This window comes from Phasianus colchicus, chromosome 2 (genome assembly GCF_987193195.1).
Source record: "Phasianus colchicus chromosome 2, bPhaCol1.hap1.1, whole genome shotgun sequence".
NCBI lineage: Eukaryota > Metazoa > Chordata > Aves > Galliformes > Phasianidae > Phasianus > Phasianus colchicus.
The window spans coordinates 29,073,532-29,090,921 of record NC_143437.1 but is presented as its reverse complement, the minus strand read 5'-3'; the positions used below and the strand labels follow the sequence as shown (position 1 = coordinate 29,090,921).

At 36.9% G+C, this 17,390-nt stretch overlaps 1 protein-coding gene across 1 annotated transcript in view; it reads right to left on the bottom strand.

Moving 5' to 3' along the window:
- KCNK5 (potassium two pore domain channel subfamily K member 5) overlaps positions 1-17,390 on the bottom strand; it is a 34,844-nt gene that overhangs the window by 6,847 nt on the left and 10,607 nt on the right. Inside the window, exons 2-3 of the mRNA XM_031594171.2 lie at positions 1,711-1,822; positions 172-338 (exon numbers count right to left, since the gene is read on the bottom strand). Of these exons, the coding sequence (XP_031450031.1) occupies positions 172-338; positions 1,711-1,822 (279 nt within the window). The remainder of the gene's footprint in view (positions 1-171; positions 339-1,710; positions 1,823-17,390) is intronic.

The window sequence follows — 17,390 nt, the reverse complement described above, 5'->3', positions numbered from 1 at the left end:
TAACATATAGGATCTAGCCCTCTTCAATTATTTTTACACAGCAACATTTGGGAAATTCATATTCGTAACAGTGTCTGTTTATTACCACAAGAACAGGTAAATTAAGTATTGTAAGCTTGATTTGTGAGTCAAAAATAAACAGCAGGAAGATAAACAAGCAGAGGATCTTACCAGGCTTACTCCTCTTTTTGTCAGAAATTGGCCTAGCCTCTTGGCACGTCCTCCAAAGAACTTCCCCAGAGCACTGATCCACGTCAAGCACAGAGGAACTCCAAAGAGCCCATAAAATATGCAAAAGAGACGCCCAGAGGGTGTCTTTGGAGAAACATTTCCGTAACCTGAAAGAGATAAGTATGTGCATGGCCTGTTCTTGTTGGAGAATTCAAGGCAATTCTACCTATACATTAAACAACACTGTGTGGGCTTCTGCTGTATCAGATGCTCCTTACTTCATCATATACAACAACATTAGTCGACTCCAGCTGCTGATTTTTTGAATTTGGATGCCTTCCAACATTACTCCAGAAAATGTGTATCCCATTAGAGTAGGCTGAGAGAAGTACTACATTTTAAGTGCTCCCTGGATAGCATGCATCTTTTTCTTGACAACATGAGATAAACATGAGAAAAAAACTCATCCCAAAACCTCTAATAAGATTTCCCAACCTTAGGCAGCATTTAAGGTTGAGTTTGAATCAACATTACGAAATGAAATTCACCCCGAAGTAAGCTTTCACGTGAAAGATGCATTCAGCACATTTACATTGTGGCTTGGTGCCTTCCCAAGGTAAGGGTTTGTGTTAAGTGAGATGTGTGTCATGACACTGCAAAGTAGTCCAACTGAATTTTGTTCAAACTCAGGCTCTAAAATCAGGAACCTAGTTTATGAACTTCTGCCAGAGTTTTCTTGTTTAGCTGTGCTCCTGACTTCAGCTTTGTGTCATAAGTTAAGTTATAAGCTGGATATTGAGAGCTTCAAGTAATAAGTTAAAACACAGTGCTGTATGTGACCTAGAAGTAAGACTTCCATTTACACAAACCTCCAGACTCCTCTCTCTGGAGAATTTGCATTCCTGGATTTATTTTTATTTTTATTTCTTTAACATTGTAGGTGTAGGCAGGGTGTAGCAATAACTTCTAGCAAAAAAAAAAAAAAAAAAAAATTCTGTAGAAGCAGATGGCAGATGATTTTCAGCTCTGAAAATCTGTATGTCAAATGCAGAGGATTTTATAAGCACAAGACACAGTCCTTGTTCCTTGCTTCCTTTAAGAGGTGGATTAAAAACAGTCTAGGTTGTTCTGAAAGCCAAGAATACTGCTAATTCAATAGCATATAAAGATTCATGTGAGCAATAGGATAGTTATGCAAAAAATCTGATATGCACATGCTTTAAGTTAACAGAAAGTTTTATAACAGTTTTGTTAAGGGTTTTATGATTTGTTAATTTAAGCATATTTATGAATGAAACTGCAATGACAGCAGTCAACTCCAACAGCTCTTGAATCTTACTTATTAGAGAGACTACTCATGGGTACAGAAAAAGCATAAGCGCCAAAAGACATTTTTCCTCTACAAACCTGCCTATGAACACATGTACTCTATGGAACTCCAGCAATATCAAGATAATCCAGTGATTAGCTTGATACAGAAATGGAAGAGTACAGACACACTGGAACATAAGGAAAACAGTTAGCAAAGTTCATACTTACCGATTGTAGTGATTACAGTAGCAGCAAAGATCACAGCATTAGGCCAGTTCCAGTTGTTAAAAGTATTGTTCCCAGTGATGGCAACTCCCTGATCAGCAGCATGTGATACAACCTGAAAAATAAACAATAAGCAACTCTTTACAGTCATTCTTGGGAAATCCTGGCAGCCTGAAACAGAAATGTATCCGTCCCTTGGAGATCTTTTCCCTTTATTCGTACTTGAAGAATGATCACATAAGTCCTTGGTTTTTGTTTTAGGGTTTTTTTTTGGTTTTTGTTTTTTTTTGTGAAGGCCTGCCTAGTATATTCACTAAATATAATTTTATGTAATATTAAAAATTAGCTTCAGCTAGCAAGATTTAATACTCTGACATTTAAAAAGGGGCTTTAATTAGAAATTAGCTCTAGTTTAACCTAAATGGATCTCTCCCAGAAATTCAACAATCCTCCAGACTGATCCAGCATTTAACATTTAGCGTAGTCCCTGAATTTGGCTTAATATTTGAGACATCTTCAGAACTACTATCCTTTTCAAAACTGTTACCTAAGTCCCATAAGACCTGGATATAAACAAGATATCATTGATATAGATCTTGATAAAGACTGCGTAAGTAATGTTACCTCACCTGCTGTCCTTGGCAAAGTCAGATAATCTAGAAGTCAATGTAAATGCATTTTTCAGTGAAAAAAGACAAATTAACACTTTTCCAAAGTATTTCATGCAAGAGAACTCTAATTGTCTTTGAATTCAGCCCTTTTTCATCTCATCTTTGTATCTGCAAAGATTTGTTTACAGTGTTTTGGGGAAGAAAGTGATGTTATTGGCATTTTCACTGATTTAGCAAGGGTGGTTTTTCAACATGCGTTCAAGTCTTCAGGTGCTGAAAAATTATTAAATGTCTGCCCCTTCTGTAAGAAGAGACTTGGAAGTTGCAGCCTCCCTTGGCTTTCCAGAACTTGACTACACAAAATGCTCTGATACAAGAACCTGATGATTTAGTACAGAAAGTCAAAGCTTAAATCAAAATCTCACATCTTTCTGATTTAGACATTCTAGCTTCCTGAACTGAGAGCGTCAGTTTATTACATTCTCTTAAAAAATCTCAGGTTATTTTTATATTTCCTCTGTCACGTTGTGCTGCTGTTAAAGCCCTTCCAGGTTGCTCTGCTTTCTTCCCTCCAGTGTAAATTGAGGTGGCCAAACCAATGTCTGTTACATACAGACAGGTTAAAAAGAAAAAGCCCAAACAGCTGATTTAGAATATTATTCCACTTCTCACCTCTCTCCCTTGATAAGCATTGAACACAGAAACTTTCTCAAGCTAAATACCTTTTAACATAACAGGTGAGATTTACCTTAAACTGGTAAGAATTTATACAGGTATGTACAAACAACCCTTCCTTTCTTTATTTACCCCTTCCTTCCTTCCTACTTGATTAAGATCTAATCTTGGACCCAGAAGAGACTCAAAACAAAGTTCAATTGCTACTAGAAACATATACAAGTTAACACAGGTTTTAATTATTCTCGAGACTTATTACATTTCACCACCCTTCCACTGTAATAAAAATGCCCTCAAAGTGAACATACTGTACACATACAAGATGCAAACAATTTAATTAAAAATGCACTTTCAACATACAAGCTATTATAGAAGATAAAAGGATGAGCATTGAAAGTGAATAAAGGTACAGAATTAGACCTTTCTGCTGGGAAATTGAACGTGCATGTAAAGCTGCCTGCAGTCTTTCCGTAGCCAGCAGGCTTTGGACAGAAAAGGATGCAGACAGAATTCTCACTAATGAAGTCATTTGTCATAAGAAAGCAGTGCTGAAGAAACAGCCCTAAAACAGACTTGTTTGAGAGCAGAAAAAGTGAGCCACCCTCTTCCAAAAATATTTGAGTCAGCTATGAGAGATCACAAGAGTTCAGCTAGCAGAGACCAAAGTAGCTTCATTAATTCCTGTGGTTTGCAAACGAATTACCTGAAAGTCCCCAGAACATTCAAAACACCTGATAGACCTATCATTCCTTATAAGAGGCCTTGACTTCTTCCACTATCCAGCAGACCTCCGCAATATGTTATATCAAACACGATTTCTCCAGTTATTTTCCTATGCTATTAGCTCACTTGGATTTTATTATTATTTTCTCACAGAGCAACTGATCTCATAAGAGACACACTGAGGTATCTGTTTCCATTGTCACTGGGCCATTATCTCATTGCACTACTCCACCTTCAGATCATGAGTTCAGTTTCTCACTACGCACGTACAGCTACTTTAAGATCTGCCAGTACTTGAGGTCTAGAGTTGGGAAGAGGGCTCAAGGGAGAAAGCTGCTGGAATGATTAGCTGCCCTTCACATCCAGCCTGTAAGCATTTTGGGACAGAGATGGCAAGCTATCTGAGCTTTATAAAAACTTTACATTTTTACAGATTCTGTAATGATCAAGTTGACTCAAGATTTACCAGGGATCACTTGGACTACTTTGTTAAATCTCCTATAACTTGAACAAAGGAGTTTACCTGAGATTCTTTGGGAACATGCCATTTGCAGCCCCTCCACGCAAGTAATGGTATGGCTGAGAAGTTCTCAAAAACAACTGTAAAATAGAGAGAAGCCTTGACCCCAAATATATGGATATGTTCCCACCTCTCTTAGCTGTACTTCTCTGTTGGCTACTTAAGGGCAAGCCCAGAACGATAAGGTCTTCCCAAACTGGGAAGACACATACTAAGATACTTCTTCAAATAGTTTTTTTCTTACTGGCCTGTGCCAAAGTTTGCTAGAGAAAGCCTACAGGTTTCACACTTTAAGTAGGCATCATTTCATACTGTATAAAAGGTTGTCCAGATCCAAAAAGATAAGCAATAGGAAAACAGAGGACTACTGAGGTACTTGTGGTCAGATGAATTAAATAGACAGGAAAAATAAAAAAGGCTATATGAACTTGAGCAATTGATCCTGCCCCATAGACACCTTATTAAGCACAAAAAGAATAGCCAGACACCACTCAGTGCCAAGTCTCCTTTGAAGAAGCTGAAGCCTCCTGTGTTATTCAAAGTATTCCCTAGAGATCTGACACACAAGCTTACTGGTGGCTTACAAGTTCTCCCAGTGGCATGAATGATTTTCTTTTACACACACTAATTGTTTCATCATAAGCAACAAGAAGTAATTGAACCACTAAGTCTGAAATGGTTCATTCTACTCTCAAGAGCTTTATCATGACTTCCCTACATGAAGAGCTGGTGCATCCTAGAGCAGACCCCATAAAAGCAGTAACTGATGTGTCTGTTCAGGTCTCCTGAGCTTTGTCCCACTTCCAACTCCAAAAGAACGTGAAATCATTTTATTTCTTTAACCTACGGTGTAAACTCTTGACACACAGAGAAACATTGAGAACTATTAACCTACCACGCAGATCTTCCTACAAAACATGGAGCTTCAGCAGCAATCTTATTCTTCTGTAATGACATCCATATCCCTTATGTAATTTGTAGCGGACCAAAAGCAGTAAGGTAGTCATCAAATCATAGGTACGTATAATACCGACAACTCAGCAAGTATAATAAAATTGTCCAGAGTCATAGGGGTTGGATTCATAATGGTCATATGAAAATCCATACTGTTATTTTTATAACAGAATAACAGGATAGGAGCCCCGGCAATTACAGCGTTGCTGTACTGACTTTGATTTCACACAGGGCATTTCAGCAGAAGCATGATCTCTTCTCTTCTGCTGGTCAGATATAGACCAAAGTTAAAGCTACATCTCTTTATACGTAGATTCTTTCCACAGTGTTTGAGGAGGCTACAGCTGTGATGTGATTCCCAAAACACGATACTCAACAACTCTGGTCGTGGGTTTTGTTTTGTTTAAAGAAAACAAACAAACAAAAAAAGTAAACCAAAAAACTTCTGTGCTGGTAAAGCCTTTGCAAAGAAGGATCTGAAACGTGCAATGAAGTATAAAGGCACAACTCAACAAACCAGGATTCATAAGGAAACTGATCATCCGTCAGCCTCCAAGAAGTCCATTTAAATGCCAGGTAATACCAATGGAGAGGCTTGAATTCTCAGAAGTATGAGTGACGTTCAGAGTATATGCGTAGACAAAATAACTTCTTGTGACTACACCCAGCACCTGAAAACAAATAGGTAAAGTGGTACAAGAAGTTGTATGAACATTTTTCATGGCCTGCAAAAAAAAGAAAGTGCTTTGAATCTCTCAAAAATGAATGAATACATCCATGCCAAGCAAAATGTACATCCTTTCTATTTGTCCCCTGTGGTTTTTGCAGTTACATAGCTACAGCTATAAAGTTACAGTAGCAGTCAGCTGTTTAGAATAATCAGATTTTATGCAATCAAAACATATTTAATTGTTAATGCTTATCTTTGCAATAACAATAATAAAAAATGAGTCAAGACAGATCTATATTACAAGATCTTGCTGATGTAGATAATATTGTTTTAAGATTACACGTAAATAGAGAAAAGAAGTGCTCTCTGTCATTCCTTTTCAAGAAAAAAGGAAACATTTGTGTGTGGTCACATCTAGACTGACAGAACTTCCTTGGACTCCTTGGTTAAACAGACAATACAGTCACCATGGCCAGAAACGTCCTGCTCTTTTGGCTTATTGCACTTGGACACACGCTTGCATATTAAAAGCAGCAGAAGCAATTTCAAGAGCACAGCCTGAATTTGTAGGTAATTTACAGCTAGACCAAAATTAGTATGTTAACAGCCAAACTAGGAATATGCCCCAACTGGCAGCTATCGCTGCTTCTCTATAGCTCTAGTTCATGGCTCCAGTTTTAAAGCAGCCAGCAAAGATTTTTTAAATTATTGATTTGAAGCAGAAAATGTCACGATCTCTTATTTTAAGCTACATTAGTTAAAGAAGGGGGGAAAAGAAAGAAGAAAAAAAAATAGATTTAAGCCAACTGCCTCCACTTCCCTCCTCCCCCATGCTGATGTGTCCTGATTGAATGGAGGATGCTGCACATCAGAGAAAATACTTTCCTTAATAAAGTATCTTGGCAGCAAGGGGTTTGGTTAAGGAAAGGGAAAGTTAAGCCAACTATGCAACTAATGGTTTTACCAATGTGTACAATTCAGAGCAGTGTTTCTCCTCAGTCATTTTTCCTGTCTGGATATATCCAAGTAATGATTTTTGGAAATTTTCAGTTCAAGTTCTCTGAAATCTTCATATTAACCTATGTATTCTTGAAACTAAAATGTTTCATGCTAGCTTTCACTTTCAAAAATAGTTGCACTACTAAAGGTAGTCAGAGACACAACATGGCAGAGCTGCAGAAAGACTGGAGAATAAGCATGAGGTTAAACAACCTGATCTAGGTAGCACAAATGGCAGCTATTCTGATCTTTAGGACAGTTGCTGTGTACAGTGAAATCAGAGCTCATCAATTCTGGAAGACAGAAGAAATTCTTTGAGGGAACCAAAGTGCATCACCCAGAATACAAAGCAGCAGCACTCCGTTTGGACAGGAACATTTCTGCCAGCTATTCAGCATTTGGCACATTCTGTATGTCATCCACTCAGATCAGGTGTATGCAGCAAATTACGGTTGTAAATGTTCCCCCCTACAGAATAGCTTTAAGTCAGCACAAAAGCACGGACTCATGGCTTCTGCCATCCATTTATTCCACCCCTACCAATACTGTAATGACAGGCTTATCTTGATAGCTCACTTGAATTCCTAGTTCCCGGCAGACCAAAACAAGCTGGCACATGACCAGAGCCAACACAGAGGTCCAAGTGAACAAGCCTTTCGTGCTGCCTTAGCCACTTGACAGTCTCTGCAGGACCATGGTAACCAGTAGGCTTGGGATGATTGACCTTTCATTTCCTTCTCAGCGTTATCTGCATCTGCAATATGAATTTTATGTTTGTCAGGACAAGAATCGTGCCAGATGTGAAAAGACGACTTTTAGCTGAGTCCTGGATTTCCTACTTCACTTCTGTGGGGAATGGTTTGCGACCTTTTTTGTAGAAAGAAAAATAAGACAAGTGAACCATATTGTCTCGATCTAACAGGCAACACCCTTGTGTCTTGCTAACCTGTGAAAGTTTTACTGTCCTTTACTGACCTATGCAGGGAGTAAAGTTAGAAGGTGCAGGATATGAGTCAGCAGCACCTGCATCAGAAAAGGATGGTGAGAATGAATCAAACAAGAAAAATTCTATGTTTATTAAAGAGAACATCAGATAACTGCACAAGCCCAAGTCTGGATGAACTGAGCATATGCATGTGAATCTTCAGTTAATTCAACTGCTGTGCATGGCATTTCTTCCTACTAAGAGTTGCCAGGTTCTCTGCTCTCATGCACATCCTAGCATTTGTGTAATCTATTTTAATGAATGTAAGACTCAAAGTTAAATGGAAAGCTTTAACAACAGCAGTCATCTATCACAAAACAAAAATTGAAATTCAAGCAAGAAATCAGAAGTAGTAATTGAAGGAATAATGTTAGATTACTTCTAGAAGAATGAAAACCACAACTCTGACATTTGGCGTTGACAGATGTAAATAATAAACCTAAGCAACCACATACATTAATATTACCTGAAAACTAAAGAGATCAATAGTGACACACAGGATTCTTTCCCCTCTTGTTTTTGTTCTAGCTGAATTCATAGCCAAAATCAAACCCTGGAAAGCAAGTGTTAGTCTCAGTGTTTACATTTGTATATAGAACAACTACAAATAGCATGAGACACAGTTTTTCTCCTTGCTGTCATATACTGCCTTTAAAAATGCTTTATTAAGTATTACTGCAAGTAATTTTTTTTTTTTTTTTTTTTTTTTTTGCATTTTTTAAATCAACAGTTAATCTTATAATACAGTTCCCATCAAAGGGCAAACCTTTGAAAATTACAACTTGGAAAAAAGAGAAGTCCTGGCAAAATATGAGTTTACATACTTCCATGGAGGATTTTCTTTCCAGCAATGCCAAAATTTAACCCTGAACAAGATTGGGTTTTCATACACCTACCGACACAGCAAAACAATGCTATATTCTCAATTTTCCATAAACTATAAGCTCTTCTTAGCTCTTTCTCTTACCCACTTGAATATATCAGTGGATTTTTAAAAAACTTTTATAATTGCCTCGTTATTTAAATTTACTGAAGGTGAATTTAAATGATCCACTGATATTAGCATACAAAATGGAAAGATACATATATCAGTCAAACGTACTGTAGATACCATGTTTTAGCCAAGAAGATTGTAAAACAAGACTGAACTTGCTCTTTGGAAAAAGTTTAACTAATCTTGTTGATTCTTCTTTACACAGGCAGCTTCTCAGTGTTTCATGCTATTTATGCAACAGTGCTTCCCATGTACATATTAATTGCAGATCCAAGACACTCTACAGTTGTTATTACTTTCCCTTCATTATGCTTAACTTTGGTCTGTCAGCAACTTGGACTTCCATCTAAGCATACCTCTTCTTACCTAATAGAGCCTCCAGCACATGCCACTTCATACAGTGCTGTCCCTACATCTAAGCCTGATATTTAAAGAATGCATGTAAATACATGCCTGGTCTTCATTTTGCATAGTTTTGTTATAAAACCAAACTGTGTTTGCATCTGTTCATTTAGAATACAACACACCCAGAGGGCCCTCTTGATTTACTAATGTGTTTGTTTTGTCATAACTCTTTACCGATTTTTTTGAAGGAATAAATGCATAGTGGGGAAACTCCTGTTCTTAGACTTTTGTGTGTCTAACAGCAATTGGTTTTTGTTGTTGTTTTAAATCAGACTTGCTGGTTTTATTAGATGGAGAAAGAACAGAGTGGGTTACACTGTCATGAGCTGGACTTTGAAATCAGACAAACTCCAATGAGAGTAATTAAGTTCACGTCATGAAGCTGGCCACAGATTAGAGTTGTTGATTCCTTTACATTTATTGACTAGCCAAGTAAGCAGAACAGGGTGTCCAGTGAGAGCACTTGAAGACTATGGTGCTTAAAACATTTAAGAATACAAGATAATACAAAACAAATGGTCTTTAGAAGAGGGAAAACACTTTCATATAAGGGACTGCATTGCTGTAAGGAAACCCCATGTATATCCTCCAAAGACATGACTGGACTTGAAGACCAGAAAGCACTCCAATCTAATCCTTATATATTTTTCTCTTGGAAGATATTGCTATTTGTTGTAGTTCTCAGGAAGCTTAACATGAGGTTTATTTAGGTGTTCAGAACTGAGGAAGAATACAGAAATATCTCAAAGCAAACCAAGGTTGCTGAACAAAATACATTAAGATGTATGAGAAAGCAACAGTTCACTGGACAAGCTAATTCATTCCTATTTGCACCTGAAATTACAATGGGTTAGCTGTTCTTTTTAAAATTCACAATACCCACTCCTAGAATAACCTGTATGCATAGAAAGGATTTTAAAATGAACATTCTTGCTACTGGTAGAAAATCACTGTGTACAGACTTTCAAGAATATAGGGTGTGGAGTTTTTCAAAAGCACCTGTCCTTGTAAGCAACATAAATAAAACTTAAGAGATAATGATGTTACAGGTGCATACCTTTATTAGGCTAATATCTTAAAAAGCCATTCTGCCCTTGCAGAAGGCATCTTCTTTCCAATTATCCTACGAAATAAAAAGGAGCTGTCCTCGCTCTCCTCCCCAAGTACTGATGGAAGCTATTCCTCCCCTGCTGGCATCATTATTATAAACACACCATCAGTTACACTTGTTAAACAATGAAGGAAATTCTTAGGTAGATTGAGTCTCAAAAGGAACAAGACACAAACTTACATATGGGCACTGGATTTTGTTTTACCTTTCTGCAAGTATATGTTGTGGAGGAACATCATAAAATAAATAATCTAAAATGTGTAAATGGAGACCACTAATCAAGATTTCTTAATATAAAACACTGAATTGGAGGAGAGAGGAAATCACTTGCTTAGGCTGCAAAGGACATTTCTTACTGAAGACAGTACTGCAGGTGCAAGCATTTTACTTCACATCCTACCTAGCTGGCAAAAAAAAAAACAGGGTAGAGAATGCTTATTCGTCACAGATAGGAACGCTTGTTATTTCTAAGCACTCATTCATTTTCTTCTTGTTACCTTGCAATTTAACCAGATTATGCTATTCTTTAAAAAGGCAATGAGTTGATTGACTCATACTGTGCAGAACAAGTCACGCTCTTCAAGCCAATCTCAACTTATTAGCCAAACACAATGAGGTGGGAAAAGGTTTTCACATGCAAAATTAGAAAATATGATTTAGACTGATGTCAGCTTGTTATCAGAAGGTCATGCAATAAATCAAGAATTTAGAGGAGACATAAGAACTATCTTTGTACTTGCTTGAACCTGAAAGACTCATTAAAAAAATTTAATTGTAGCTAATATTTATGAGTCCAGAGGCCTCAGGACACAGTCTGCTGGAAACAATTTGAGTCTATAATCAAATTAATTCCATATTTTTGCTTGGGTATAGGGAAAGTAAGCAATTGTGCCAGCAACTCCCTACTTGAAAAGATTATCAAAATCAGATAAAGTGTATTCTGTGAATTTCATCCCGGTCACAGCAAACACGAGAAATCTTGGGCATTTCAACAGTGCCGACATTAAATATACTCAATACTCCTCTCTCCTCCTGCCCACCTGTAAATTAAAGCCAGATGCTCATGCACTGACCATTTCAGTAGTTAATAGAGATGTAAATGCTAATCTCTGCAATGAATTCTACCCTACTTACAGCCAGTCTTTGTGTTTGCTTCCAGAGAAAGAATTTAAGTGTTCTGAAATGTACTACAAGATTACCTGTTCAATTAGCCTTATGTAGCTGGCCAAACATCAGCTTTCTCTTCCACGTCAGCAACTAGCATCATCTCCTCGTTATTCTCACTAGGGTAACACAAGCTTCATAGAATACTGATATTTTCAGCTATGCTTGGAAAGTGACAACTCAGTAATAAACATAACTGAGAAAGCTTGCCTGAGGACAGGATGCTTGACAAGATGTTTGTTTTAATTTTTATTCCTTGGCATGAGGAACAAGGGTTAAGAGTTTTAAAAGAAATTGAAAACATCCCAGGAAATAATCTTCACTAACACGATAAGAGATTGTCTCTTGTGGGACAAACAAGTGAATGGAGAACAAATGTACCACTTAACCCTCCCGCCAACTTCTGCAATACCTGCAAAAGAAAAGTAGTAGTTCCAGGAAAAGGTGTTGATTTGACAACAAAAACATATATAGTATAACAACTGGCCTTTAGAAAAGAATCACTGATTTAGGTTGAATTATATAACATCTTAGCATCCCACAAAAGCTGCATTTTGCCAGACTGCTGTCTTAACATCTATGCCAACTAGATAACTTCCTTTTCCAGTCTACACTGTAGACAGTCACTCCTTCAATTAACCTAAAGTAAGAGGAATATTCAAATAATTCTGTAACTTCAAGTTGTATTTTATTGCCCTTGAAAGCAATATAGGTTTTGTCATCAGTTTTATTCACAGAAGATAAAGTCTCATACAGAAAGCACGTTGGCTAAATAAATCACTTGCAGTACTTTAAGCATAGAAGTAATGATGGAGCAGTCAACTGTCAGACCGGATGCAGTTTCTAGAGTTGTTTACTGGCATCATTTCAGTCATTAGTAAAGATGGCATAAGACCATTAAATCATATTACCCATGGACTCAGACACTGTAAATCAGGAAACCTTATAGACTGTCATGCCTTCAATACATAAATATCTTTTTCAAACATTTCTTGCATAGCTGACTGGACAGGCCTGAAAACAATTCTGACCAACTGTAAATTGTATTATTGCTTTAGTTTCAAGAACAAAATACCTTAATGAAGAACAAAGTTTAAAAATGTGGTATTTTAAAGACTATATTTAAGATGTTCTAGGCAGCCATCACAATTTGTTCTGTCTCTCCCACTCCCTGACATATGCAGTGCTTTTGAACCCACAAGCAGCAAATGCAGAAGATATACATGCTTTTCACTATATCACGGCATCCAGTCGTACATTTTAGGCTTTTCAACAACAGAAGCACATCAACAAAAACAAAAAAAAGAAGAGCTGGATGTCTGAAATCCTTTTCACTGATGTATTGCTGTCATTCTACAAAGCAGTGGTGAAATTCATCTGGCATCATTTGCAGTCTTCTAGTCATCTGCCTTCAAGAAATGGGAACAGAAGCATACAGGGACAAGAAGAATGAGGGGAATCTTAAGGGCTAGCCAAAGCAATTTGGACTACTAAAAAATAAGGGCTGAGAAGGGATGGCAGTGCTGCATTTTGTACTAAATCAGAAACAGGAATACAAGACAACAAATGCAAAAGCCATTTAAATGAAAAAAACAGCGTTGGTATAAGAACAAAAACTGAGCACAAACAAAACTTAGCCGTAAATTAAAACAAATTCTCAACCTAAGCAATAGTTTTTATTCAATCCATTAAGCACGGCAGCATAGATAAACCTCCCCATCTACATCAAGCTGCAGCTTAATAGTGATTGGTTAAGTTTAATGAAAATATTTCTATGATGTGGTGTTATGGTAAGATTTCAGATCTGAAATCTTTACTGCAATTCTAATGCATTAGGTATTGTTCTACAGCAATATCTTCTTAGTAAGAAAGCTAAGAGTACTTCAGACAAAGGTTATGAAAAAGAGTAAACAATTTCAGTGCTTTCTGTAGCACCTTTCAAAGGCATGCTGGAATTCTGTAGCACCGTTCATTGGCATGGGGCAGGGCAGGCGAAGATAAAAGCTGCAGACTAAAACAGGTTACTTGGAAAGAAACAACTGCAGTGATAAACAGAATAACAAAACTAGCAGCACTAGCATGATTTATATTTTTTTTGAGGAAGACTTCTAATAAGCTCTAAAAAAAAAAATCCTTAAAATGTGGTCCAAACATCATCAAGCAGATGTCATTTCCTGTAGCGGGTACACTAGCTGTTCAACACCATGGAAACAACACCTCCTGATTTTGTAAAGCCTCATCTTAAGACTACATTTTAGATGTACATGCTAAATTTACTGATTTTGGAGTTCTAATTTGCACTCATTACTTTCACAAAGCGCTGCTTTGCTGAAGGTTTACAGTTGGCTGTTTGGTCTACTGCTATCAGACATAACACAAGAGCTGTTCTCTTCAGATTAAGCACATTTTGCATGAAAATACTCCAGCTGATAATGGAAACAGAACCCTAATCAAGAGCTGCAGTGGAAATACTACACAACTCAGAGGGGGAAGAAGAAGGGGGGAGAAGTGTAGATCTTCATCCTTTTGTTTTGTAAAAAGCAAAACAACAGTTTCATTTACCACTGCAACTTTCATTTATAAGTCACTACTTTACAACATATTATTAAAAAACAAACAAAAAAAACACCGGACACCTTAAGAAATTTTCAATCAAAAAACATGAGCATTTTCTAAGAAATCTTCATTTTGTGAACATATCTTTGTGGTAACCTATGATACTTGGCCTACCATTGATTTGGATAATGGTTATAGATTTCACAGTCTGCAATAACTTCTGTGTTCTGTCTTTTCCTCTATGCTCATGGAAACTCCCAGTTATATTCCCAAACTATCTCTACTGAAAGGAATGCCAAGCCCAAGGCTTCAGTTTTCACTCAGTAAACTCATAATGGGGCCACAAAAGGAAGTTCAGCCCAAACAAGACTGGTCTAAAGCACAAGCCCCTCCCTCCTTCATTACCAAGGAGAGTGAGGCCAAACAAGCATTGCTTGTGTGACTTTACAGAAAAGCTGCGAGTAGTCAGTTCTTTGGAATTATTTGTTGCAATTTCTGTGCTGCAAGTGTGTAATAGTAAAGTTTCTCATAGCTACACTAGCAATTTTCATTTGTAAATTAAATCATGTGATCAAGTCTCTAAGAAAGCACAGAAGAACTTAAAGCCACTATTTGGTTAGAAACCAGGTAGTTGAAAGCTGCAACAGGGTGGTTTTTTTTTTTGTTTTTTTTTTTTGAGGGGGAGAAATTGAACAGCTATAGTTGAACAATTTAAGTTCTCCCTCACCATCAAACACTCTCAGTCACAGCACTGTAGGAACTCAGATCCTTATAACTTTTAAGTAGTCCAAATGACATCATTTGCCAGTCCAGTGGAACTGGTAGAAAAGACAGCTTTCATACACAGGTCTTTCTGCTCTGACATTACTGTCCTGCTGTTACTCTTCTTTTTTCCATAACAACCAGGCAGCAGTGCTCTTGATTAGTGACATCCCTGCACAGATGTGAAAAGATGGCAACTTCGGGCAAAGTATTGTAATGAGGGAGAGAATTAATTCCCCTGCAATAAACACCCTATTCTTGTAACATTTTCTATTTTAGGATAAAATATAGAGCTAAGTCCTATTGATATGTAGACACTTAGCCTGTAAGAAGAAAAAAAAAATTAACAAATGGAGCTCTACTTCCATTCCACAGTACTAATAGGTGTTACTGCTTCCTCTGGAAAAAAAGTTCTAATCTGTAGGGATATTAACCTCTTGGAGGCATGTCAATATTTTCATAGCACATGCTGTCTAAGACTTGCTTGTGTATGATGGATGTACAGCATGGACAGTTAATTTTCCTATAAGTCATAATTCATAGGACAAACAATGTGAGGGATATAAATGGAAAGAGATCAACAAGGTTATTTCCTTTCATGGCTTTCTGCAGAATTAAATAATAAGCGAAACTCATAATTCAGCAAAATGGAATGACTACAGAACTGAATGCTGAAGCTTACCTATTTGTGATACTTGCTGATCTTATACTTGTATTAACTAAGTGCTGCTTAACTTTTGTTTTCCCCTTTTCACTGACATGCAATGGACTTAAACACGAACATTCTGAAAAGGCAATCGGATCATGACTACAAAGTTTGACATTACATATGGATTTTTCCAACACTATTAAATTCAGAATTAGATTCCAGTTTAATTAAACTAGTTAACAAACTATTTTAATGTAAAGCATATTCATTACTTTACCAGCAATCCCTTGAATTTGCTATTATTACAATTATAGAACTGTTTCCTCTTCACTTTAAGTTCTACATAGACATGTTTTGAAGACAAATTAACTAAAGGTTACTGCAGCTGTTCCACAGATGCTGAGTGCCACAACTTTTCCTCAGTCTCAGAAGATTATTCTCATTCAGAATTAAAACATATCAGAGGATTTCATAGCTTTCATTAATACAGCTTAACTTTGAGGATTTTCCAACCAATTCCTTGTCTAGAAAAAAAAAAAAAAGGAATTTAAACTCTTACATTGCATCAGCTGAATTAAGAAGCTGGAAAGCAGTAACAGTAGATTAGACTTCCTGCCTATCTGAATACATACATCGTAACTAATGTAGCCAACTCCCCTTTACAAGGGCTTTGGAGAATGCTGCAGTCCCCATTTTACAGATAAGAAAATGGAAACAGAAGAGTGAGAAGTTTAATCAAGCACTCACACCAGTTGGTGAACTATGTAAAGCAGGGTTAGAACCGCCTCAAGTAAATGTGGTGGTGTATTGCCAACAGGGTTGTTACCAATTACATAAACAGATGCTAACGCACACAGCCTTTTCAGAATAATGCATTTTTGTTTAGCTGAAATTAATTTATGCTGATTTAAATTAAACCGAAACAGTAATCCTAAAGTCAATCTTAAAAAGTTTACTGAGTTTAATTTACTATATGGGGAGAGGTTGGATCATATCTTTGTAATGTTGCTTCCCCCCCAGTAGAAACAATCAGCAACCTAATCAATCTTTGCAGAATTCCACCCATCTATAAAATAGTACAAACTGAAAAATTTAAATAGAAAAGCTTTGGTACTGAGCAAGAAAAGTAAAAAGGGAAGTTAAATTTAGAGTGAGGCTTCATCTCCATCATGTTTTCAGTGGATAGGAACATTTCATCAGGACATGAAAATTGACAGGTGATCCAAGCTGGACAACTTTGCTTTCAGAAGTCTAAAGAAAATTTTCAACTCATTGAAGGAACTGCAAGCATAAAATAACACTGCGTTAAGAAGCTGATTATGCTTCTACGATTGATAGCCACACATAAAACCATGCATCTGATTAAGAATCTCACAGTATATAAAGTGTTCTTCCTAGATAGGAATAAAATATTACAGGCTTTTGGATTTCATCCCCAAATTTTAATGCAAATTAAAGGCCTTGCTTCTTTGAAGACAAAATAGAAGGTGCTGCTGAAGTGTTGGAAACATCATGCATCTCCTACTTAACAGCCTGTCTTAAAGAAAAGGAAGCTAAAAAAAACCACAAGGAAGTCAATAAAACAGTTGTTACTGGTCTGACACTTAAGTGAGCTTATACATGGTGAAATAAAAAAAACTTATTTTTCTCAACAGCATCAGCTTAATGAAACAGAACTAAAAGTGGTCATGACTTCGGTGGAGCAGAGCTGTCAGTACAATTACATTATTTATCAAGCAGACTTCTATACTGTGTAATACTGTAAGCTATTAAATCTTTGGGGCAGAACCTTTACTAACTCACCTTCTAAGACAAAACAAATAAGTCTTCAGGGTATTTTTAGTCAACTAAAAACTTCAGATAACCTCACCACACTAGTCTCTGTCTGTATCTTCCATCAGACTG